General features: G+C 32.3%; 2 protein-coding genes across 2 annotated transcripts; one reads left to right on the plus strand and one right to left on the minus strand.

The window, feature by feature from the left end:
• Positions 1-6,653: 6,653 nt before the first annotated feature.
• On the plus strand, positions 6,654-11,540 carry LOC118028451 (uncharacterized). Its single transcript, XM_035032024.2, has 3 exons — positions 6,654-7,043; positions 7,376-7,541; positions 8,371-11,540. The coding sequence occupies exon 3, from the start codon at positions 8,390-8,392 to the stop codon at positions 11,408-11,410; it is 3,021 nt and encodes a 1,006-aa protein (XP_034887915.1). The 5' UTR covers positions 6,654-7,043; positions 7,376-7,541; positions 8,371-8,389; the 3' UTR covers positions 11,411-11,540.
• A 3,518-nt stretch (positions 11,541-15,058) lies between these two features.
• LOC118028450 (ubiquitin-conjugating enzyme E2 5) lies at positions 15,059-18,037 on the minus strand. Its single transcript, XM_035032022.2, has 6 exons — positions 17,846-18,037; positions 17,674-17,753; positions 17,035-17,149; positions 16,867-16,919; positions 16,591-16,719; positions 15,059-15,405 (listed from the first exon to the last, which is right to left on the minus strand). The coding sequence occupies exons 1-6, from the start codon at positions 17,887-17,889 to the stop codon at positions 15,275-15,277; spliced, it is 552 nt and encodes a 183-aa protein (XP_034887913.1). The 5' UTR covers positions 17,890-18,037; the 3' UTR covers positions 15,059-15,274.
• Between the last annotated feature and the right edge of the window lie 6,093 nt (positions 18,038-24,130).

Raw genomic sequence — 24,130 nt, forward strand, 5'->3', positions numbered from 1 at the left:
ACATAACATGTTTATGAATATGTAAGATTAAATACTTTTTTTGTCATTTTAGTTGTTCTCCATATTAAAAATCTAACAGGTAATATATTTCACCTTTATATAAACTTAAAAAACTATAGTTTTTAAACCTGATCTGGTATAATAATTAGATCACGGGTCAAATAGGCTAAAACTCAGGTTAACCTAAAAAAAAAAAAAACTGACGTTATTTCTAAGCAAAATACACAAGTAGCGTAAGGTGGTTATTTGATTCCACAACAATCAAACAAAGTATGTATGAACATGGGGGACGAAACGAAAAAGAAAAGTCTATATATGGTTAGCAGCTGCTATGAAAAGGCATGTTGGTACAAGTAACATCAATTTCATCTATCGCAGATTTGAAATAGTGATCCAGATTTTTTGCTCCTATGTGGTATTTCATGATTGAAATGGTTTTGAAAATTTCTAGGTTTTTTCAATTCTCATTTTTGTCTTCATTGTTAATTGTTTTGGCTTTTTAATTGTAAAAAGCCCAAACAACATCGTTACACACACACACACACACACACACACACACACATATATATATTAAATAAATTAAAAGAGAGAGGGTGTGTGTGTGTGTCAGCTGGATTTATCCAGGTTGAGGTCGACCAGGTTTCATCGAGCCAAATCCTTGATTGTTTTTACTTAGATCCAGTCCAGTCCCATACCCGGATTGGCCAGATTCCGTGTTGATTTGTTGGGCCGAGTCAAGTTTCAAAACTATGTAAAAAATTATTCTTATTGAGATATCCAATATCTACCAAATAATATATTTTTTTAAGAGAATGATTAATGAATTTGCAAGTTGTTACGCAAGAAAGGTTATCTAAAAAAAAATAGTAAAAATAACATGACATTTCTCTCATGTAATTACCTTTGAATGGTTTTGAAAATTTTATTGGGGATGCCTCCAAAAACATATATGTGTGTCATTATAACCATGCCTAATTAAAGGTGAATTACAAGTTAAAGCAACATATAATCATTATATTTTAAGTCAGTATAACTTTTCCGCTTATAAATGTAATTTGATTTCATAATGATACATAAACATGCACATGTATATCATCAATTGCTCATACATAATTCTACATAAAAATACAAGAAACATAAGTTCATAAATTATTTAACAAAGATATCTAAATAAACTATATTTAGCATTAATAATACAAAAGTACATTATTATTAACTTTAAAATGAAACATATATCTTTTATTCATCTCAATTTGAGAGGTGAGGGACGGCGCTGAAAGTTGTTTCCCAAGGATTGCACGGGTTTAAGCTCTGTTGATGCCATTCCAAAGTTTTTTACACTATTGTTTTTTTTATACCTCATTCCTTTTTTTGTCTTTAGTAAAATTTATTTTTACACATGCATATTAACCTAATTACAGCATACCTCCAAACAAAAAGCAATCATTCCACCAGAAGGAAATTACTTTTTTTTTTTTTTTTCATTTCCAAACAAAGAATACACTGAAACTATTTAATACATGCTAACATAACAAGAAAAACAAAATTTCAAAAGAAAACTATATAATTATAAATATAAATAAAAGTAAGTTGATATAAGTTTTGGAGATTTTAAAAAAATAATTTCAACTTTAACTTTAAGTTAATGTTTAATTTAATAAAATAAAAAAATTTTATTGATTAAAAATAATTAGAATTCCAAGAATCAAATTTTAGACTGCAAAAAAAAAATCCAGCCTCTTTCTTTTTTATACAGGAGGCGTGTTCTTAAATATTTTACTCCACAAAGTTTATTTTTCATATAAATAATTACATTTAAAGTATATGTTTGAAAATATATTTATGGTTTTTTTTTAAAAAAAAAAAATTTATGTTGAAATACATTAAAATGATATTTTTTATTTTAAAAAAATTATTTTTAACATTAGCGTATCAAAATAATTTAAAAACATTAAAAATATATTAATTTAAAATAAATTATTATTTTTTTAAAAAAAAAATATTTAAATACTTTTTTAATATTATCACCGTTTTAAAAGGCGGTCTTAAGATTTAGCACATAAATCTGGGTTGAGAAGAAGAGCTCCATCCATTCACGCTCCCTCTCTCTCTCTCTCTGGAGGAATATATTTATCCAGTAATTTTGACCTCTGTTGAGATGGAATGGAACTGGTAATTGAGCCCATAATAAAGATGGGCTAATGGTTCATCAGAGAAATGTCGGGCTAATGGGCTAAGACTTTCTTGTTTGGGTTATTGATGGGCTCAGGTTTCAACTAAAATTCTTGTTTTCTATATATCAAATTCATGTCTTGGATTTGAAATGGATTGCATTGAGAATCAACGTCTCCGGATTTCAAATGTTGCCCGACTCTTCAACCTCAACTAGGACATAGAATTAATAGAAAGTTGGAGAATGGGATTATGACTATTTTTTAAAGTATTTTTTATTTTAAAATAAATTTAAATAATATTTTTTTATTTTTTATTTTTTTAACATCAAATTAATTTGAAAATATAAAAATATATTAATTTAACACGATAATAAAAAAAATTATTTTTTAAAAAATATATTTTTAAAAACGCAATGTAAAAAAAACCTTCAAATGTTAAACCATAAACGTGTGCCTCTTTTTATATGCTCGAAAAAACACGGGAAGCCATCATCCATATTCACATAGGATCATATGCTCCATATTCGGGCGTTTAGCCAGCCACTTCCTCTAACTTTCTCGTGCAGTGAAAATGTAATGCATTTCTGTGCATATAATTGTTTTTTAATTAAAAATATATTAAATTATTATTTTTTTATGATGATTTTGACCATTTCATATTAAAATCACGAGAGAAAAACCCTCAAGAACATCAAGATCAAGATGCACTTTAATAATCACAACGACCACCTACCTAGCAACCAATCGGGGACACAGTCAATTTCTAGCTAGAGATAGGGGGGGTGACTGAAGATTCAATTCGATTCAATTCAATTTCTTTAGGGGTCTAGAATAGTCAACATAAAGCTACTTTTACACCAATCACCGGTTGCTAAATGGCCCTTTCGCAGGCAAGCCGCCCTGGTTTTCAAATGCATTGACAGCTCAGTGCTTGGAATCTCCAACACCTTTTTTCCTCGTTCATCGTGGTAAATAAATCAAATCACTTTAAATTATATGTTTTTGTGATGTTTAAGGTGTTTCTTTTGGGGGATCCTTGTTGCAGTTCTGTTCAGGATATGTTTTTTACTGAGTTCTTCTCACCCGAACATACTATTTCTTTCATGATGGATCAGTAATTATTGTATTAGAATAGTGCTGCCCTAAGAGACAAAAGCTTTGCTATTTCTTGTAACAAAACAATTAAAACGGAAGATTTTTTTTTTTTTTTATGCTAATAGATATAGTTTACTATTCATCTCAATAATATAATGATAATATAATAATGTTGTTGCTCATCAACACTTAAAATTAAATACCTTCTTGTTTTTGAGGTATCATGTTACTTTCATGCCGTCAATTAGTTATTAAAAAATTGATAAAGGTAGATATATTATTTTTTTTCAAATTTTAGAGCATAATAAATTGATCTAATTATCCTCTTAATTAAGATTTTTAAAACTAGCATGCATGGATATTTATATCTTTTTATTTTTTACAAAATATAGTTATATTACAAGTTTACCTTTTAAATATAAAAACTCAAGCCAAGTATAGGACAATTTGGTTTTTATTTTTGTTTCCCTATTATTTCCAAATTCATCGAAGGTGATGTAGGTGCCACCATGCGGGAGGCATCCACGCACTTAGCTTAGCACTTGTAGTGTCTCTTGGTGGCTAGAATTTCTTTGCTATTATGTCATTGAATGCACCACCATGTCATTTTCATGTTAATACGACGCGTGTCAACAGTGGTGAGATGATTTATCACTAATGATGCTTTTTTTTTTCTTTATGTTCCCTTGAAAATTATAGGTTGATTTTTTTTATTGTTGATATTTCAACTTCGGTCCCTATTTTTTTATTTTTATTCTTAATTTTTTTTATAAAAGTTGTCTATTTTTAATTTTTATCATTCAATTCTGATTTTTTATATGCTATCTTTTCAATTTAATCATTATTTTTTAATTCTCTTCAATGGCTACTTTTCATATATCAACGTTTTTTTGCTCTTGAAAAAAAAGTTATTTTTCAAGATACTGTGGTTATTGTTTTTTTTATTTTATTTTAAAATTGTATCTGTTTACTATAATTATTTATTTTTTTCAATTGATTAAAATAAAAAAATTTAAAAATGTTTTTAACTGTACTAGTTTATCAAATATATTTTTTTCACCTATGATATTGAAAAAAAAAAACTCCAAGACAATTGCAGAAAATCTGACCAGTCAGGTATCGCTAACTTTTGTTCATGCTTGAGTGGTCCTTCGCCACGAGGCTTCGATCAAATTCATCGATAAAGCATTCGCGGTAGCTTCATGTTATGTATAAACGTCAAAAGCTGCGATTAAACTAAGGCAAAGGAGCCCTTTTAGTGCATGTGCATCAATGGATTTGTTTATTCAGCTTAGCCACGCGGGTCTTGTTTAGTGTTCAAGGTTACATTGAAAACAATTCAGGCAGCTTCCTGGTTATGGGCCTAATTATGAGCAACGAAGACTGTGCAGCAGCGGCGGCAGCACTCCTTCGAGCACCACCGCTTTCCAGTTGGGTTCATGGGGTATGCTTGGTTTTTGTCGAGACAACACATCTCGCATTCTGGGATTTTGAGGCACCACATAAGACAGCAAAATGCAATCTCTGAGGTTACATCAGCAGAAAGCTACAAGGACTTTTTGTCAGCTTGCAAGCCAACATGTACGAACCCAGTTCTCTCAAGTCCAAATTTGCCCAAGTCATTTTGCACTACTGTCTAGTTGGTTCGGACATGCCACTCAAAAGAAGACAACTATCAATCAGTGTTATGGACTTGATGGCTCCAACTTAGGATGGTGGCAATTTTCTCCGCCGTGGCCCGCATAGATTGCTAACGGACCACGATTTAAAAGTATTTTTAAAAATTTAAAAATTAATTTTTTAAAAAATTAATATATTTTTAATATTTTATGATTATTTTGATATGCTGATATTAAAAATATTATTTTAATATATTTTTAAATAAAAAATATTTCAAAAAATAATCACAACAACACTTTCAAACATAAAAAAAAAAAAAATAATATCTAAGAAATGAGCAAGGTAACCAAATAATTGTTCTCTCACATTATTAAACTTCTGTCCTATAAGCTGCTACGACACACTAGGAGAAAAGAAAAGAAAGGCTTGTGTCTGTTTATCCTTCACATGCTTGTACTCTTAAGTTGTCCACAAGTTGTGGGGGCAATATTTAGGGGGAGGGGGGCAGGTGTGTGGAGATAATTCAACTCCAGTTCAAACTTCAAAACTCCATTAACACCCTCTGCCCTATCTGTCTTGGTGATTACACGTGTTGGCATCCAGGCCATTGATTCGATGCAGAAGTTCGCGAGTGAAAAGATCTTAGCCCTCGATCCCCAGTGGCCTCACATGTACGCATGTGCTCCCAAGTAGCATCAAAAGAGTGTTTTGGACTGGCATGGAAAAAGGCCAAATATCATTGAAGTCAACTTGGAAATCCTTCGGTAGATGGAGGAGAGGATGTTATCTTAATGCATCAATGGTTTTTGGAAGAGAGCAAACTCGATGCCTTTCATGCCCATCACCATTGTTGTCCAGGTAGCAAGAAGCCAATTTATGCTTCCCAACTCACCTCTCACCTACCAAGACTCATAATGCTAATTGGGATACCGCAGAATCTGCCCTCGAATTTTCTAACTATAGCCTCAATCGATAGTTTTTTTTTCCCTTTTCATAACGTGGGACAGTGAACAAAACATTCAAGAAGGCCTAAATGATACTTAAAATGTGCGAGATACTAAATTAGGTTGATAAAAGTTGAGTAAAAAAGTAGATCAAGGTTGTCTCGAAGGAAGAATGGAGTGGAAAGATGGTGGTAGGGTAACTATCCTCTTTAAGCCTCTTCTTGGCAAAAGGAGTCAATTTCCCCCCATGGAAGGTCACTGACTTTTAAACTCCGTTTGGTGCTGAGGTCAAACCCTTTTGGACAAATTTTGAAATTTTTTTTTTTTGCTAAAATTGAGTACGGTTTGTACTTTTTGGATCCATGCTTTTTGGCACGAAAAGCTATTTTTAGCCTGATTTTGTTGAAAGAAGCAGTTGCCATAGAAACAAAAGAAAAAGTCAAGTGAAATTCATCGCAAAGATAAAATAGAATAGTGAAGGTCCATTTAACTGATGAGATTCCGATGACCTGTTTTTTTTTACGGTAGAATTTGCATTTTGATTTTTTTAGCTTGCTTGAAATATCTCAATTTGCCTTGGCACACTGTAAAGATAATTTATGGAAAGATACTTTATTTATTTTATATGAAAAAATATATTTTACGAAAATTTTAATAAAATATATATATATTTTTAAAATTTTAACTAAAAATATATATTTTCTTAAAACCTTAATAACAATGCCCTAAGTCATAAGTTGGTACCGATTTGCTACCAAATAATTGGCGAAACTCCATCTCTATTATCATAGGCAATGCTGTAACAAGTTAAGAGAGACCATCAAGTTTAAGGTTTAACACCTAAAACAACAACCCACAAAAAAACACTGAAAAAACCAATGCGAAAGCACGGTGGATAATCTGAAATTTGACCGCTATAAAAAGAGAGAGGGTCTCCCTGTCTCTCTCGGTGTCTAATGTGGAGCCTACACAACGGTGACCTCTTCAGATCTCTTTACTTGGGACCCATCTTCCTTCTTCACCAGTGATTCTGTTCATTGCACCCCATTTCCCCTCACTCACACATATCAAGGCCCTTTTTAGAGAAGAAATCTTTGAGAGGGAAAAACTAAAAAGAGAGTCTTTTGAGTTGTGCAAATGCAAAAGGAAGAGTGAGGCTTTTGTTGTTCTTGAAGGTGTTGTTGTTAGTTGTTATATTTTCATTGAAAAGGTAACTGAATTTTGATTTTGGTTTTTAACTAGGAATCTTTTTTTAACTTTGTCTAGTCCAGCCTTATTGTTTTCCAAAATGAAAGTCTCTATCAGCATGAAATCTATCTCCTGAATGGTTATAAAACAAAAAAAGCCCCTCCTTTCGAGTCTACTTTGAGATACGGAGAAAGAGAGTGGCACTATCAGAAGCTGTCTGGTTTCTCTTTGTTCCTCCATCTTTCATTGTCAAAACTTGATCTATCTTTGTGATTGAATAACCATCAGTTTTTTTTTTTTTTTTTTTTTCACATGTAGTGATCGAAGCATGCTAAGTCACTATCTCTTATGCAGGTTGGTGGTTAAGTTCATTGTACTGATTATAACTCAACGAGACCTTCTGTCTGGGTTCCTCGAATTTTGAATTCTTTTGAGCTTGGCATTGGATTTGGTAAACTGGGTCCGATTGGTTTTGAAAAAAGATTGAATCTTTGAGACGAAGTTGTAGATTTGAAGCCAAGTAAGTTCTTCGATCTCAATTATCTTAAAATGTTATCTTATTTTAGTCAAATCATAAAACGGGTGTTTTCTTTGAATGATGGAGTCCCTTTTAAATCTCTGAATGGCTAATGAGATCTAGAATGCCCTGAAGTTGAAGCTGTACATGTGACTTCTATGGATTTTTTTAAGGTTCCATTTAAGGAACCGGGTTTGTTTGGTTTAAGTGTATGTTATGGTTGGATTGCTACAGAAAGATCTTTAGAGTCCTAAATTTTCTAAATTTTCTTTGGCATTACTAGTTTTGCGTTTTTAGCTGCTGAAAATTCCAGTTCTGATACTATGTTTTTACCTCTGTTTCTATTTTATAAACTACCTTTTAGCTGCTGAATTTCCAAATTTGTCATTCTTTGCTGGTATTTCTGAGTTTTTTCTTTTCAAGTCACTGGATTTTCTGTTTATGACCATTTCCTGTTGCAGATGACATGCTGCATTTATATTTCCCCATCAGAAAGATTATTCTGTTTTCCCTTGTCCTCTTAGTTATTTAATTTTAGGGCTCGGATGTTCCCATTGAAAGAAAATTTTGGGTTCTGTCATGTAGTTTGTTGTCTTTGAGAAGCTACCTGATTTCGCACTATGAGTTGTAGCAAGTTTATGTATTAAATTGTCTTTTATTGTCTGCTACTAATGTATGCTCAGGTGTAATCTTGCATTTTTATTAGCTTTTAAAACTGATACTGGTAATAGAGCATTCACTTTCGTACTATTATTCAGATGTCTTTATTCCATTTCTTGGGAGTTTTTTACTTATTAAAGCTATCCTATCCATTTCATGATGGCATATTTAGTGAGCATGCATGGGAATTAATGCCCTTGGAGTCAGGAGATTTTGTCAGGATGGATCTCCGTGAGGACAGCTCTAGATTCGGGTTGTTACCGGTGACTACGTCAAGGATTTCATCCTCGTCGTCAGCATTCTTTTCAGCGAATCAGTCACCCTTCTTCTCTCCAAGATCACCAACATGTCAAGTATCGGAATCAACACGTTCGGATGCTCAATATGACAGCACTCATCTTAGTGGCGATCCCCTTAGCTCTAGTTCAGGAATTCCAGATCCTGAATCTCTAGCAAATACCAGAGATGCCTTGGCAGATATGACAAGAGATCCAGTTTCTGGCATTGCAAATGATTTTCAGAAGTTCAATCGTATATCATCTTCAACTGGCATTTCTAGTAGCACTCTATGTATTTACAATTATGCCCATGATAGAGGTTATTCAGGGTTTAGAGAAAAGCCAAGAAAGCATGGGAGAAGCCATGGGATGTCATATACTCCAGTTTCAGTTTCCTCTTGTAAACTCAGGAGTTGTGATGTTTTCATAGGTTTGCATGGTCGTAAACCTTCTTTGATGAGGTTTGCTAATTGGCTCCGTGCTGAGTTGGAGGTTCAAGGGATGAGTTGTTTTGTATCTGACAGAGCTCGATGTAGAAACTCTCGCAAAAATGGAATTGTTGACAGGGCGATGGACGTTTCTTCTTTTGGCATTGTAATATTAACAAAGAAGTCCTTCAGAAACCCATATGCTATTGAGGAGCTGCAATATTTTGAAAGCAAAAAGAATTTGGTCCCGGTATTCTTTGATCTGAGTCCAGATGATTGCCTTGTCAGGGATATCATTGAGAAGAGGGGGGAGTTGTGGGAAAAACATGGGGGCGAGCTATGGCATTTGTATGGTGGTTTGGAGAATGAGTGGAAGGAAGCTGTTAATGGCATCTCTCGGGTTGATGAGTGGAAACTGGAAGCTCAGGAGGGTAACTGGAGAGATTGCATATTGAGAGCTGTCACGCTCCTGGCTTTGAGATTAGGAAGGAGAAGTGTTGTGGAAAGGTTGACAAAGTGGAGAGAGATGGTGGAAAAGGAAGAGTTCCCTTTCCCTCGAAATGAGAACTTTGTTGGCAGGAAGAAAGAATTGTCTGAGCTAGAATTTATACTTTTTGGCGATGTTAGTGGCAATTCTGAAAGAGATTACTTTGAACTGAAGGCTAGACCCAGGAGAAAGAATTTGACAGTCGGACGGAATAAGAGCAGTTCAGTGGAGGAAAAACGACGAGAGCAGCAATGGGACAATAGCAGCGAGAAGGGTAAAGAACCAGTTGTATGGAAGGAGTCAGAAAGGGAGATAGAGATGCAAAGTGGTGATTTCTCTCGAAGGCAGCACCTAGTAAAACCCAAAAGCAGTGGGCGATATGGAAAGAGAAAAAGATCAACAAAGATTTTATATGGAAAAGGAATTGCTTGTGTCTCGGGGGAATCGGGAATCGGCAAGACAGAACTTCTTCTGGAGTTCGCATACAGATATCACCAGAGGTACAAGATGGTTCTGTGGATTGGAGGAGAAAGCAGGTATATCAGGCAAAATTATCTGAACCTCAGGTCATTTTTAGATGTTGATATTGGGGTTGAGAATTACTCAGGGAAAAGCAGGATTAGAAGTTTTGAAGAGCAAGAAGAGGAAGCTATTTCTAAAGTTCGCAAGGAGCTTCTGAGAAACATACCATTTTTGGTTGTGATTGATAACTTGGAAAGCGAGAAGGATTGGTGGGATCACAAAATTGTGATGGATCTTCTTCCCCGTTTTGGTGGAGAGACCCACATCATAATATCCACAAGGCTACCACGTGTGATGAATTTGGAACCTTTGAAACTCTCTTATTTGTCTGCAGTTGAGGCAATGTGTTTAATGCAGGGAAGTGATAAGGATTATTCTATTGCAGAAATTGATGCTCTCAGGGTTATTGAGGAGAAAGTAGGTAGGTTAATTTTGGGCCTCGCAATCGTTGGAGCCATTTTATCTGAGCTTCCAATTAATCCAAGTAGGCTGTTGGACACCATAAATAGAATGCCCTTGAGAGAGATGTCGTGGAGTGGTAGAGAAGCTCATTCAATGAGGAAAAACACTTTCCTTCTGCAACTCTTCGAGGTATGTTTTTCTATATTTGATCATGCGGATGGGCCTAGGAGCCTGGCGACAAGGATGGTCCAGGCCAGTGCTTGGTTTGCACCAGCTGCAATTCCAGTTTCCCTATTAGCCCTAGCTGCACAAAAAATTCCCGAGAAGCACAAGGGAACACACTTATGGAGAAAATTGTTGTCTTCTTTGAGTTGTGGCCTCTCTTCATCATACACCAAAAGATCAGAAGCAGAAGCGTCTTCCATGCTGCTGAGATTTAATATTGCACGAAGTAGTACCAAGCAAGGCTATGTCCATGTCAATGAGCTCATCAAGCTTTATGCTCGCAAGAGAGGAGTCGCTGGGGTTGCACAAGCCATGGTGCATGCTGTCATTAGTCGTGGGTCCGTATCCCATCATTCAGAACACATATGGGCAGCATGCTTCTTGCTATTTGGATTTGGTACTGACCCTAAAGCTGTTGAGCTCAAGGTGTCAGAGTTGCTGTACTTAGTCAAACAAGTCGTTTTGCCTCTTGCCATTCGGACATTCATTACGTTCTCTAGATGCAGTGCTGCTCTGGAACTCCTGCGTCTATGTACTAATGCTTTAGAAGCAGCAGATCAAGCTTTTGTTACTCCAGTTGAGAAATGGATGGACAAATCACTATGCTGGAGACCCATCCAGACTAATGCTCAGTTGAATCCATACCTTTGGCAGGAGCTGGCTCTATCAAGAGCCACTGTGCTGGAAACTAGAGCCAAGTTATTGCTGAGAGGTGGACAGTTTGATATCGGAGATGATCTAATAAGAAAGGCTATTTTTATACGAACTTCAATCTGTGGAGATGACCATCCAGACACTGTATCTGCTCGTGAAACTCTAAGCAAACTCACCAGGCTTCAAGCCAATGTTCAAATTCAGAATTCATCATAGAGCATATTCCTTGTAAGCAAAACTTACGTTAGACTTATACAAAATTCTCAAATAAAACTGTTATAAACATTTTAGAGGAACTCTTTATGCCATTTTTTAACTCTGATAAAGATGCCCTTCATTTTCTCAATTTTTTGTCTTAATTTCTTGTATATATAAACAAATGTGTGGGCTTTCTTTTCGTTGTGCATTTTTTGGCCTTGTGTTGGCTTGGCTTGCAGCTTCCCATGCTCTCCTTATTTCTTTCATACATGAACTTTACGGTTGCTTCGTGGTTGTATAACTCCATTACAATCAGAGCTCAAGGACAGAGATTTAATTAATACTTAATAAGATATGAACAACCTGTTGGTTCACAATGTTATAGATCAGCTGAACAAACAGGACATTGCTGGATTAGAAGTATTCTACTTTCAGTGTTGAAATATTTGGAAACTGTCTAACTAGTGATCCACCCAAGTTTGTCAGCTGGGACGTAACAACATTGCCATGGAAACATGCTGGTGCAAAGCCGGAAACTTGTGACAAGATCTCTCGCCAGGTTAAATTGTATCTTTTTTTCTCTTTCTCATCTTTCGTTGTTTCACTTTATAACCTCTTGCGTCTTGATGAAGATACACAGTATACATTCAAATCACACGTAAGCTAGAACAAGCGATAGATGCTTCTCCGCCCATGCTTGCTAAACCTTCTTTTCTATGCATATTGGTGAAGGTATAAAGTAAAAGGACAGTGACGGAGCACAGGGTTGTCGCTTCCCAATTTTCCCTTCTTTTCTATGCAACCCCTTTCCCCTTTCACACTTCCCAAGTGAATTATTCTCCATTTCCCTGAAGTTCTTTAGCTGAGTAACCCATCACACTCTAATCATTTCATGTGATCAATCATTACTGTATGCCACGTCTAAATTACACAGAACAAAGTTTGTCAAATGTTTAGGGAAATTTCAATTATTTGATGTGCAAGGAAAGACATTTTTTCTGCCTTGCACGACAGCATATGATTTAGAAAAAAAAAAGAACTGCCTTACCTTTTGGCTATTACCCAAACATCATGAAACATCTAGGTGGGAAAATCACTGTACTTTAATTGCTAATCACCGCTGATTATAATAGTAAATTTATGCGTTTGCTCTTAAAAAAAAAAAACATGTTGAACTTTTTTATAAGGATAGATTTAATCATTGGATGGATTGTCTTTGAATTAGTTAAAATAATTCAAATTATATTAAAACAACTCTTAAATAATTTAATTTTAAATTCAAGTTAAATAAAAAATCAAGTTTAAAGATTCCAAGATTAACCCGTTATATCTATTTTAATAATAATATCAAATCCCTCCAACACAGGCCTACAGGTAATGAAAAGGATAAATAAATTCTTTTCATATGTTATACATACATACATATATATCTTTTAATCATTAGGTTAGATGAGTTAGCAAGTTTATTAACATTTGATTATTCATATGTGTAAAATATTTGATCAAAGAAATAGTTTCCACAAACTAAAATGATCAAGCACTATCTCTACTGTTAAAAAAAGAGAGAAGAAATTATATACTCTATGTTGAATAACATTTAGGGATTGCATCAGTATTCACAACGCCCATGATTCTTGTTCCTTCAAAACAATCACCAAAAAAAGTTGAAGATGACATTTTAGCAGTCAATCAAGCCATTGCACACAGATACATAAATTCTTGGATATTCTAGGCTGATGTTACCACTGTGCGTCCAAGTTTTTTTATGGGTTTTTTCCTTCTCCAATCGGAGCCTGAAAAAGGACGACAAAAGAGCATATAATATAAAATACAATATTGGAAATGTAAAATGTTAAGTGCAAGAGCAGGGAGGGGCTGTCCAATTTTTTTCAGTTGGAGAACTAAAAGAGTAAATCTTTTCTCCTGCACCAGTAGTACAACCTGGAACTTTGTGAGCTGACATAACTCATGGAATGAACTGAACTGAGCTGAACTGAAAGCTTTAATGAACCAATCAGAAAAGGACACCACCGTTTGTTTGATCCATTGGATAAAATAATGATGAGCAATTGGTACTTCTTTTCTACCATAAGGAAAAAACAGCTCTAAATCTGGTTCTTGTGTCAGTTCTTGACAGTGTTGTGTCGCTGAAGTTGTTTACAGACTGTACCATCTGCTCTTTTTTTTTTGGTTAGTTATCATGGATGGAATGATGAAAAAGCCTTTTTTTTTTTTTTTAAAAAAAAAGGACAGTAATTAAAAAAATTTGGCAGAATAATATTATTTGATTTTTTTTTTATAAAATAACATATTTTAAATTTTTTACATTTTTAAAAAATAATATTTATTACATATCATGTTTAAAAAATATGTAAACTTAATATATCATGATTAAAAAACACGAAAACTTAACATATGTTTTTTTTAGCCAAAGAACACAACTCTATTCTGTCCGTTTTCCATGGCATAGACATTTACTCTATATCTGGCTTTTCTAAAGGAGTCACTTTTTTTTTTTTTTTTTTAATTTTCTTGGGTAATAAAATAGAGAGAAAAATTTAGTCACAGTCACACTGTCACTTCAGCAGTAGCTCAAGTCCCCACCGATGAACATTCCCCTTCAAGCCAGCAGGAGAACCAAAAGGCCCTACAAGAAAGTGATGAGGTAGAAGGAACGTCTCAAAAACCATGCATCAACTATTGGGGGAAATGCAATAGATAGGAGGAGGAGAAGAAGCCTCGAGGCCTTCAAGTGCTCAGCCTATAATTAATTTCGCAATTATAAATCACTATATTAAAAAATTATTGCAATTTAAATATACAATATTTAATATATATAGCGAGTCTAAATTATGACAATTAAAAATATATTATTTCATCAAAATCTTTTGTTGTGGTGTTAATTCATGTATTTTTTTAAATCTATATGCTAGTTGTCCCATTTATCCAATAGAGAGAGAGAAAGAAATGTTAGGAAGAATATCAAATCAAAGTTTTGGTTTTAGGCTCAAAAGCAAACAAATAAAAAAGATTGAGTTTCAAATTAAAATTATAAATTAATTAGATTCAAACACAACGGATAATAATCAAACAGTATAAGAAAATAAATTAATAAAAACAATAACAAATATTTTCTTCAATATTCTCCCTTCTTTAATTTTCTTATATTTCCTTGTGAAATAGCATTTCTCAAATCTTTCTATAGAACACTAATTAAGAGCTTGTCATGAAATTCATATTACTTTATCATTGGCCATCTATATGAACAATAGAGTTTAATAACTTGTCAACTCTTCCCTATTGAAAAAGAGAAAGGTACTTGTATCTTTTTTGCATGATTATTGTTAGAAGCTTATATATTTGTTAATTTTAGAATTTATAGAATTAGTTGAAGTATCATTCCATTTATAACTTGATACAAACAAGTTAATCAATAGCAACTGAAACCTAAAGTATGGTTCTCCAAAAATCTGATATCATTTTGGTTCAAGCTTCTAAGTGCTCCGAGCTTATCAGAAGCAGATAGAGAGTTACCCTCCATTCACCAGTAGCCAAGCTCTCTCCCAAAATGGTGTGAACTGTAGATTAAAAATTGTCTAAAACAAGGCATCCATGAGTGGAGACCAGACAAGTACCACGAAAAAACGATTGGTGCAAGCACAAGCGAAGGATAAGCAACATGATTTAGTCCCAACAGTAACGAAGATCTGAAACATTGATCCACAGTAAAATAATTTACAAAACATTCATGGCAAATAAAGAGAGAAGGGCAGGAATTTTTCCCGTAGGTGATCGGTTTTGATGAGGGTTTCAAAGTTCCATTTTAAAAGAGTTGAATTTCATGTACAAGAACAGACAATTAGAATACATGAATAAATGTAATCAAGGATCAGCTTTGCCAGCGACTTCGTCATCATCAGAGTGGTAATCATCTTCACTCAGTTCTTCATCACTGGATTTTTCTTCTGGTCTCGCCCCTATATCCTCTGGCTTCGCATATTTTTCACAGTATTCTGGAAATAAAAAAACATTTGCATAACTTCAAGAAATAATATAGAAACAAGACGGATAGATGAAGAAAGAGAGAATAGTCAACGATGTAATGAGGTCAGCTTAGGAGTTAAATGCAAAGTAAAGTTCAAGACTATAAGGGCTGATAAAATGCTGGATTGACAATCTTTAACATTATACAAATCATAGAAAAACTGAGGTTGATGTCCGTATGCACAACAGGTACACTCTATGACTATTGCCAGCTTAGGTTTGTTTAACTTTTGACAATCCATCATCAACAAGACACAAACCTATTCCAGATTTTTATATTTCACATAACATAAAGTCCACTTTATGTGAACCCAATTCAGTAACAACTCTTCATTTCTTATTCCAATCACACAAACTTGTAATTTCTTATATAATCTCCAAGTTCCAAAACCAAATTAGTAGCCGTTGTGAAACCAGAGGACTGATCAAACCAGCAATTAACTATCCTTACTCTTTGGGCAGCCATGTATTCTTGATGGGGGTCCAATTGTTTAAATCCGAAATTCTTGTGTAGGAAACTGAGACCATCCTCACGTAATTGCTATCATTTCATAGTTACTGAATCGTTCAACAAATGACAAAATTGTTTTTTGGGTTTTTGGATCTAGTTAAGAGATGATAAATGATTGCCTGACACCAGCTCTCCCACAGTCATGTTTAGAAAGGGCCGTAAACGTACATCTTAATGTGTCAGGTGTTGCTGATCAGATATTATAGATAAAAAATGGAAACAAACAAGTGACAAGTGTGCAACTTCAAAGATGGACATCCAAAATAAAAAACCGATGATTATTTAATTATACTGGAATTAGATAAAAGCAGCTAAAGCCATCAACTTAACACACTAAGTGCTAATATACTGGAACTGAAATTGATTATCAAGTTTAAGGTTAAAACTATGAAGCCTTTTTCAATAATAAGCACTGAAACCTCCCAAAAGTGGCCAATGAGACATAAATGAGCACGGTTAATGCTGTCCTCAACATGCAACATAACCCCAAATTCATGAATTTCTATATGCATTTTGGAGTGGAAAAATCTACAGATTTGAGGATAAAAATAAGAGAACAGTAAAATAAAGTATCTTAAACTCTGTTTTGACTAGCTAAGCAGAAGTAAAACTTAAGTTCACAAACTATGTTTGGACTTGCTACCTTTCACTCTTTGATCATAAGCAGTGCCATCACGCATCATTAAAGCAGCAGCTTCTCCATTCAATGGATCTAATGCGTTGGGATACAAAAGAAGCTGAGGAAGAAACACTTCAAATACGTTTACCAGATCTGTAATTTTCATTAAAATGGAAATTGTCAATGTCTAACATGACAAGAAATGAAGGAAGAATCTAGGATGGATGAAACAAATTTACAAGATCAGCACATAGCATATAAATTGTCCGTATATAAATAATAACAATGGAGCAGGTTTACCAAACATGGGGCTCCAATTTTGATTGATAACATCCAAACACACTGAACCAGACCTGAAACTCAAAAAGAACCCACATTTCCATTAAAATACGTGATCTGGCAACCCATATAAGCTAACACAAACTTCAAACAAGCTAAGTAGTCAAATTTTAGCATCCACTAACTCACATTTCATCGACATTTGGGTGATAGATCTTGTTGATAAAGCCAATTGATGGAGATTTGTAAGGATAAGCATCTGGTAATTCAACTCTTATCTTCCACACACCTCCTTGATAAAGACCTGCCATGTTCCCACAAACAAAAAAGAAAAGAAGAGATAATAATCTGACTGTATCCATAATTAAAAAAAAACCCAAAGAAACTTATGCTTTATCTTCACTGAAGAAAATCAACAACAAACCTGCAACTAATATAAGAACTAAAAACAGCAATGCAATTCATTAAATTTTCATTCTACTTCACAGTAAAAGCAAAACAACAAGTTTCTTCTCATGCATCAGTAGTAAAAAAAATCTGCTTAAAATTCAACTTCAAAGAAAAATAGCTCCGGCAAAAGAAAAATAAAAGGTTCAATTCATAAAAAAGAAAATATAACTTCTTATTGACAGCAATCTTGAAGATCAATTCCATGAACCAAAGTATCTAAATGGGTCAACAAGAATATATAAAAAATCATCTGAAAAACAGAAAAGAACCCGCTAAGAAAAACATTAAAGAAAGAAGAAGAGCAGAATCAAAGAAAGAAAACAGTAAAAAGGAAAAAAAAAAAGAGGGGGGGGGTACTGAAGATTTTTGATTACTTACTTTCTTTAGGTCCATTGAATTCCACATAAAACTCTTGCATGCCATCATTGATCATTTCCACTTTGTAATCACTCATCATCCTAGTCAATCAAAACCCATAAAAAATCAAGAAAAAACCAAAAAAACCCAATCAAATAAAGAACGAAACTCTGTCAAAAAAAGATATTTTTACAGTTTCATCAAATCCATCTCCCTCCGTTTGCTTGGTGAAGACATATTTGCTTTCTTTTTCTATTTTTCTTCTTCTTCCTCTTGGTTTGTTGAGAGAGAGGAAAGGAGGTCTTTTTAGCTAAAATGGTTTCAGACATGAATGACAGAAGGGAGGAATTGTATTTATAAAATTATTTGGCACACACTCTCATGGTCATGGCCATGTGGAGTCGGCTTCACTATTTCACTGTAATTTCCCTCTCCATGTACTGTATAAATATCAAAGTTCTTTTCTTTTCTGTTTTTTCTTTTTTAAATAATATGCTTTCCTTTTCTTTCCTTGTTTGAATTTTCCCCTTCTCATCACAAATCTTAGTCAGTTATTTTTTTAATTGTTACAACATATTTTTTTAATTAAATAATTAAAGATATTCGGGTCTAACTATCATCTATTAGAGAGGAACTACCTTAAGTAAGCGATATTAACTTAAATATTCAGGAAAATTTTTTAATGTTAGGTATTTCTCTGCATTCAATTCTAAGATAATAATGGTTTTCACTAATATTTAATCATAGTGGTAATGCTACTTTAATGACGTGTCATCATATAATGATCCAAGTCATCACTAGCACCAACATGGCATATTTTAATTGGTATGTCATCGATCTTATGGTGTATTAGACACAACATATCAACACAGAAGCTAATGTACGTATGTATATATGTATCCACTTTAGAAGATACAAACACGTATGGATATTGATTATAGAACCGATCATGATTTAATCATGATTTTTATGCGAGAGACATGATTGAATGGTTTTCCTTGTAATTATTCCCTTAAAAACATTGGGAAAAAACGTGTTTGTATTTGTTGCTCGTCAATAAGAATTTACCCAAATTTTTTAGATGAACTAAAAAAAACCATATGGAAAAGAAAACCAGTTGTGTATATATTATATACGTTCCCTGCCTCAGGTTTTATTGCAAAATACTCTCAGCAGCCATTCTTGACTTCCTCTAGCAAATTGAAAGAGAAAAAAGTCTTAAACATGCAGAACAGACTCCAGACTAGCAGCAGCAGCATAAAGGCCACAGGAAGAATCCATTGCCGTCCCACGATGAACTCGTTGCTCATTACTGCGTAGTACTCACCATGCAAAGCTCGCCATAAAAACGCTTTTACACGCCCTGGACTCTGTCAATTCCAAATAGTACTATATTAAAAGTATAAAAGAATATTTTTTTTTTTTACCAAATGAGTTTTTTTAACATTATGAAAGAAAATGGATATCATTATCTAAAAATTAATTTAATAATTAATATATATATATATAATAAAAATAAATGAAAATTGATCATGCTCTCAAATAAATTGAATTTAATGATGGAGATGGAAGATTGATAACAAAAAATTAATGTGTATTTGAGATCATGATAGCTTTCAACTAAATTAGATTTTAATTTTATATTAGAGCAAATATTTTATTTCACATATGATTATTTTAATCATTTATTGTATTGTTAAATATATTTTAAGAAATGATTTAATGCTTATTTAAATTATAATTTAACTATATTATCAATATCTCAGCAATAAATGATCTTTTTCTTACAACAACTCTCATAGAACTAAAAACAATTAATTCTCTTCATCTTTTTTCTCTTTTCTTCTCTCTCGTATATCTAAAAACATTATGGTAATAATTTTTTTTTTTTAAAAAAAAAAAAACAACTCTCACTCTCCTCAGTCATTGCTTTCGTGGATCTCTCTCCCTTTCAATCGCCAAATCAAACCAAGGCCTTGTTTGTTTCCTGGAAAGTAGTTTCTGGGAAACAATTTTCCAAACTTTCCTGTGTTTGTTTGTCATTAGGAAAGTTGGTCAACGGAAAACAATTTCCGGTCAGCGGAAAACACTTTCTAGTCAACGGAAAACACTTTCCGGTCAACGGAAAACACTTTCCAGTCAATTTTAGTCAAAAAAAAATTAACTTGGTTTTCAGGAAAGTGTTTTCCTTTTAGCTGTGTTTGTTTTCCGGAAAGTGGTTTCCGGGAAAGCACTTTCCAAACTTTCTTGTGTTTGTTTGCTAGTAGGAAAGTTGGTCAATGGAAAACACTTTCCAGTAAAAGGAAAATTTGGCTTGGTTTTCAGAAAAGTGTTTTCCTGAAAAATTTGAGGGGAAAACACTTTCCGGAAGTTGTGAAAAATTTATAAATGTCATTATTTGCTGATTATATCAAATTTGATCCTCAAACTTTTGATTACTATATATATTTTGTTTTGAATATTTATTTTTCGATTTCATCTCTTAAAATTTTATTTTTATATTAACTTTGGTCCTTATTTTTATAATTGCTATTTGCTTTTTTCTTATCATTTTTTTTATTGAAATTTTTTATTTATCAAATTTGATCCTCATTCTTTTGATTGTTACTTATTTATTTGAAATAATTTATGAAATGTTGATTATTATTATTTTAATTTCTTCATTTTTCATTTTTTTTTAATTTTTAGATTTGATCCCTATTATTTTGATTATTATTTGTTTTATTTGAGATAATTTATGAAATTATATATTTTTTTCAATTTCATTATCATTCAACTTTTTAATTTGTAAGATTTGTTCCTCATTATTTTAATAAACTTGAAAAAAAATAAAATATTAATAAGTTATTTTCCAGCTCATTTTCCATGACATAACCAAACACTGGAAAGTGTTTTCCAGTTCATTTTCCATAACACTACCAAACATCGGAAAATACTTTCCCGGAATTCACTTTCCAGGAATTCACTTTCCCCGGAATTCACTTTCCAAAAGAAATTCACTTTCCTGCAAACAAACGGAGCCCAAGTTTCGGTAGAGTCAAATGTGGTTCAAAAGTAGGTATGAGTCGTATGACCATAGGGTACTAGCTAGAAAAAACACAATTCGATCATTTTCTCCAGCGAGGATATTAAGAAAGACAAGCCGACATCCTTAGAAAGATGCAGCCACTGTCCTGGATTTGTTAATACCAAGTACCAGAAGTTCCCATGACACCACCACTTGTAAAAAAGAATCATAATTTTTGTTAGGTTTGTTTGATTAAGATGGAAGCACGATATTCAAAGTCATGATTATAATACAAATTATCTCCTCAAGCTTTCTAGCTGGCCTCAAGGAGGTCTGGAGCGCAGAGTCCAATTTAGCAGGGTTAAGGATCGGGGAAGGAAGGGAGAAAGATTTGTGAAAGCAGGGATTGAGGGCAGTGATTAGATCTATATGAGAAGAAAAGTAAAAAAAAAAGAGTAGAAGAGAGTTGTTTTATTTTATGAGAGTTGATGATGTGTGATAGTTGTTTTATTTTATGAGAGTTGATGATGTGTGATAAGTTAATGTTATGACATCTTACTTAATGATACTAAGCTTTAACTTATAGGATATAGCATCATAAAATCTCTCGGTTTTCGGCGTTTGGGCAGTGATTAGATCTTTTAGATTTAGAACTTCAAATTCTTACATCTCCCAATCCGATAATAAAATTGTTCCGATTAGATGTCTACGAGCTTCTTACAATGAGTTTTTATTTTATGTTGATCTTGTTAAATAATTTGATCGGGTTTTGTCTTGTTGACATATTTTTTCTCTCGTTTATATTTCTTATTTTTTTAATGGTTTTTCATTTTTTTCATTTTCTAGTTTTCAGATCTAATGGTGAAATTGAGTTAATTAAAATCAATTATCTATATTTGAATGTAAGGACAGTGATTAAAATTATGAAATTTTTATTGAGATATTTGTAAAAAAATATTTTAATTTGATTGCATCTTTGTCTCTGTACTTCTTCTATAAAAATAAAAAAATTAGCTAAAAATTAATTAAAAAATTAAAACGAGGTGGTGCTTTATTGCAACACCTCACAAAACATTATTTATATAAAAAAAATCTATTTTGCTTTTTTTTTTATAAATATATGTTTTAATATTTTCTAATATCATTTTTCAACATTTGAATTATTAGAGATTGAGTTTTATAATTTATTATGATTTGCTTTCTATAAGGTCATTTTAATTTCATAATCCATATCACGGATTTAATGAGTTAATTAACCCGATTGATCACTCAAGTTTTTTTTTTTTTGAATTGACAATTTATTTATTTATTTTTTTCATTTAATATTTGATTGATTAGAGATTAAACTTCATGATTTGTTTTTTATAAGGATATGTAACCTCATTATGTGAGTTTTGTAAGTTAATCTGGGTATATTCAAGTTTCTTTTATTGTATTCTTTTTTTATACTGAACTTTTTTTAATTTCATCATTTAATAATAAATTGATTAAGAATTAAGTTTCATATTTATAGGGTTATCTCAGTCTCATTTTACAGTTTACTTTCTATAAGGATATTTTGGTCTCATGATGAGGTATATGAGTTTGGCGATATAACCTGAGTTGACTTGAATTGTTTTATTTGTGTTCTATTTTTAATTGATTTTTTTTTAATTTTCATTCTTCAATATTATGTTGATTAGAAATTAAGCTTTATAATTTATTTTTATTTACTTTCCATGAGATTATCTTGATCTTATAACCCAGATCATGGGATTGGCAAGTAACCCAGGGCATTTTTTTGTATTTTATTTTATTTTATTCATATTAAATTGATTAAGAATTGAATTTCATAATTTATTTTGATTTTTTATTATATTGGGTTATTATGATGTTATAACTCAAGCCAAACTATGTATTTTTAAGTCAAACTATGTTTTTATTAATTATTCATGTTATTTTTTGACCTATCAAGTTAACCTTTACATGATTTAATTTTTTTTCTACTAAAAAACATTAACCATGCATGTATATGTTTTTTTTTTTACTTTTAATTAAATCTGATATAACCTGTACGATAGTATAAAGCCAATGATTTTCCACAACCAAATATATTTTTTATTTTTGTATCCTAAAGTAACAATCAAATCACTTTCTTATCTTCATGTACTAGACATTTGTCAAGTAAATACACTTCCCTCTCCGTGTACATTTTTCAAATGCCTAGTCTCACATTCTTTAACTCCATCCATGCCCATCTAGGCCGCACCTAAAATTCTTTATTAGGGTTTTGTTTTTTTGTTTTTTGTTTTTTTTTATCATACGACAGTAACGTTTACTTTATTATTATATAGCTTTGAAGGATTTACAGTAGACAATACCGCTCATAATTCATCTCCAAACCTCCCCGGCACGCAACTTTTTCCTGTTAATTGTTCTTTCTTCAACGAATTCTACAAGAAAATATATCTTTATCTTGGTTAAATTAATAATTTCTTTCTGGTATTAAAGAAACGACCTCATGGCTTAAATTTTCTTTTGGTTTATTATATAAGTAAGATGGTAGAAACCTTATCCTAAAGCGTAATGCTTTATAACTTTTTAAAAAAAAAAAATTCAAAACCCATATGAGAATCTTGGAGACTTGACTAATATAAGGTAATCAATTTGTTATCTCTCCATATTACCATCCGAAGTTTAAATCATAGAAGAGCCTGTAAAAATAGACAATGCCACCAGAGAATTAAAATTGTCTGTGAAGATTCTGTCCGCATTGAAAAATGCTGACAGAATATGCAATGAAATAACATTCTCATAAACTTTTTTATGAAAAATATTTCATCAACAATTCCATCAAATTTTTTTTTTATAATCTTCTATCCAATAATTATTCATAATAAACGTAACAAAAATTTAAGATTACATATAAATAGTACTAAATAGATTACATAGTGCTATGATTTTTCACAATTGAAAGATTTGAGTAGCAATCAAATTTCCAACTTAACCATAAAATATATAACAAAATAATTATTACCCGTCAAATTACTCATCATTTCTTCAATTTTAAAACATCTAAGTCATAAAATCACATTTAATTTCATCAAGTGACAAATTAAATTAATTTCCTTCCAATCTCAAACAAACTCTAAAATACAACCCATGTATTAATATAACAAAATTATCATTATAAAATAATCAAAACACTTAAATATACAAGTAAATTATAAAAAATACAAATAAATTTTAATAAATTAACTTTAAATATAAATAAATAGATTTTTTTATTTGATGAAGTGAAGCTCGACAAGAAATGAAATAAAAAAAGGGAAATTGGGTAGGCATAGTTGGGGCGGCCAGACTTTAAAGGGGAGCTTTCAGAAATTTGAAAAAATAGGATTACGGTTTGGATTGAAATCTAAGAAGAGGTTGGGTTTTTAAGTCCTTTTAAAATCACCAACAAAATTTCCATTGATTATTTAACACAAAATT

Source organism: Populus alba, chromosome 3, assembly GCF_005239225.2.
Source record: "Populus alba chromosome 3, ASM523922v2, whole genome shotgun sequence".
Classification (NCBI taxonomy): domain Eukaryota; kingdom Viridiplantae; phylum Streptophyta; class Magnoliopsida; order Malpighiales; family Salicaceae; genus Populus; species Populus alba.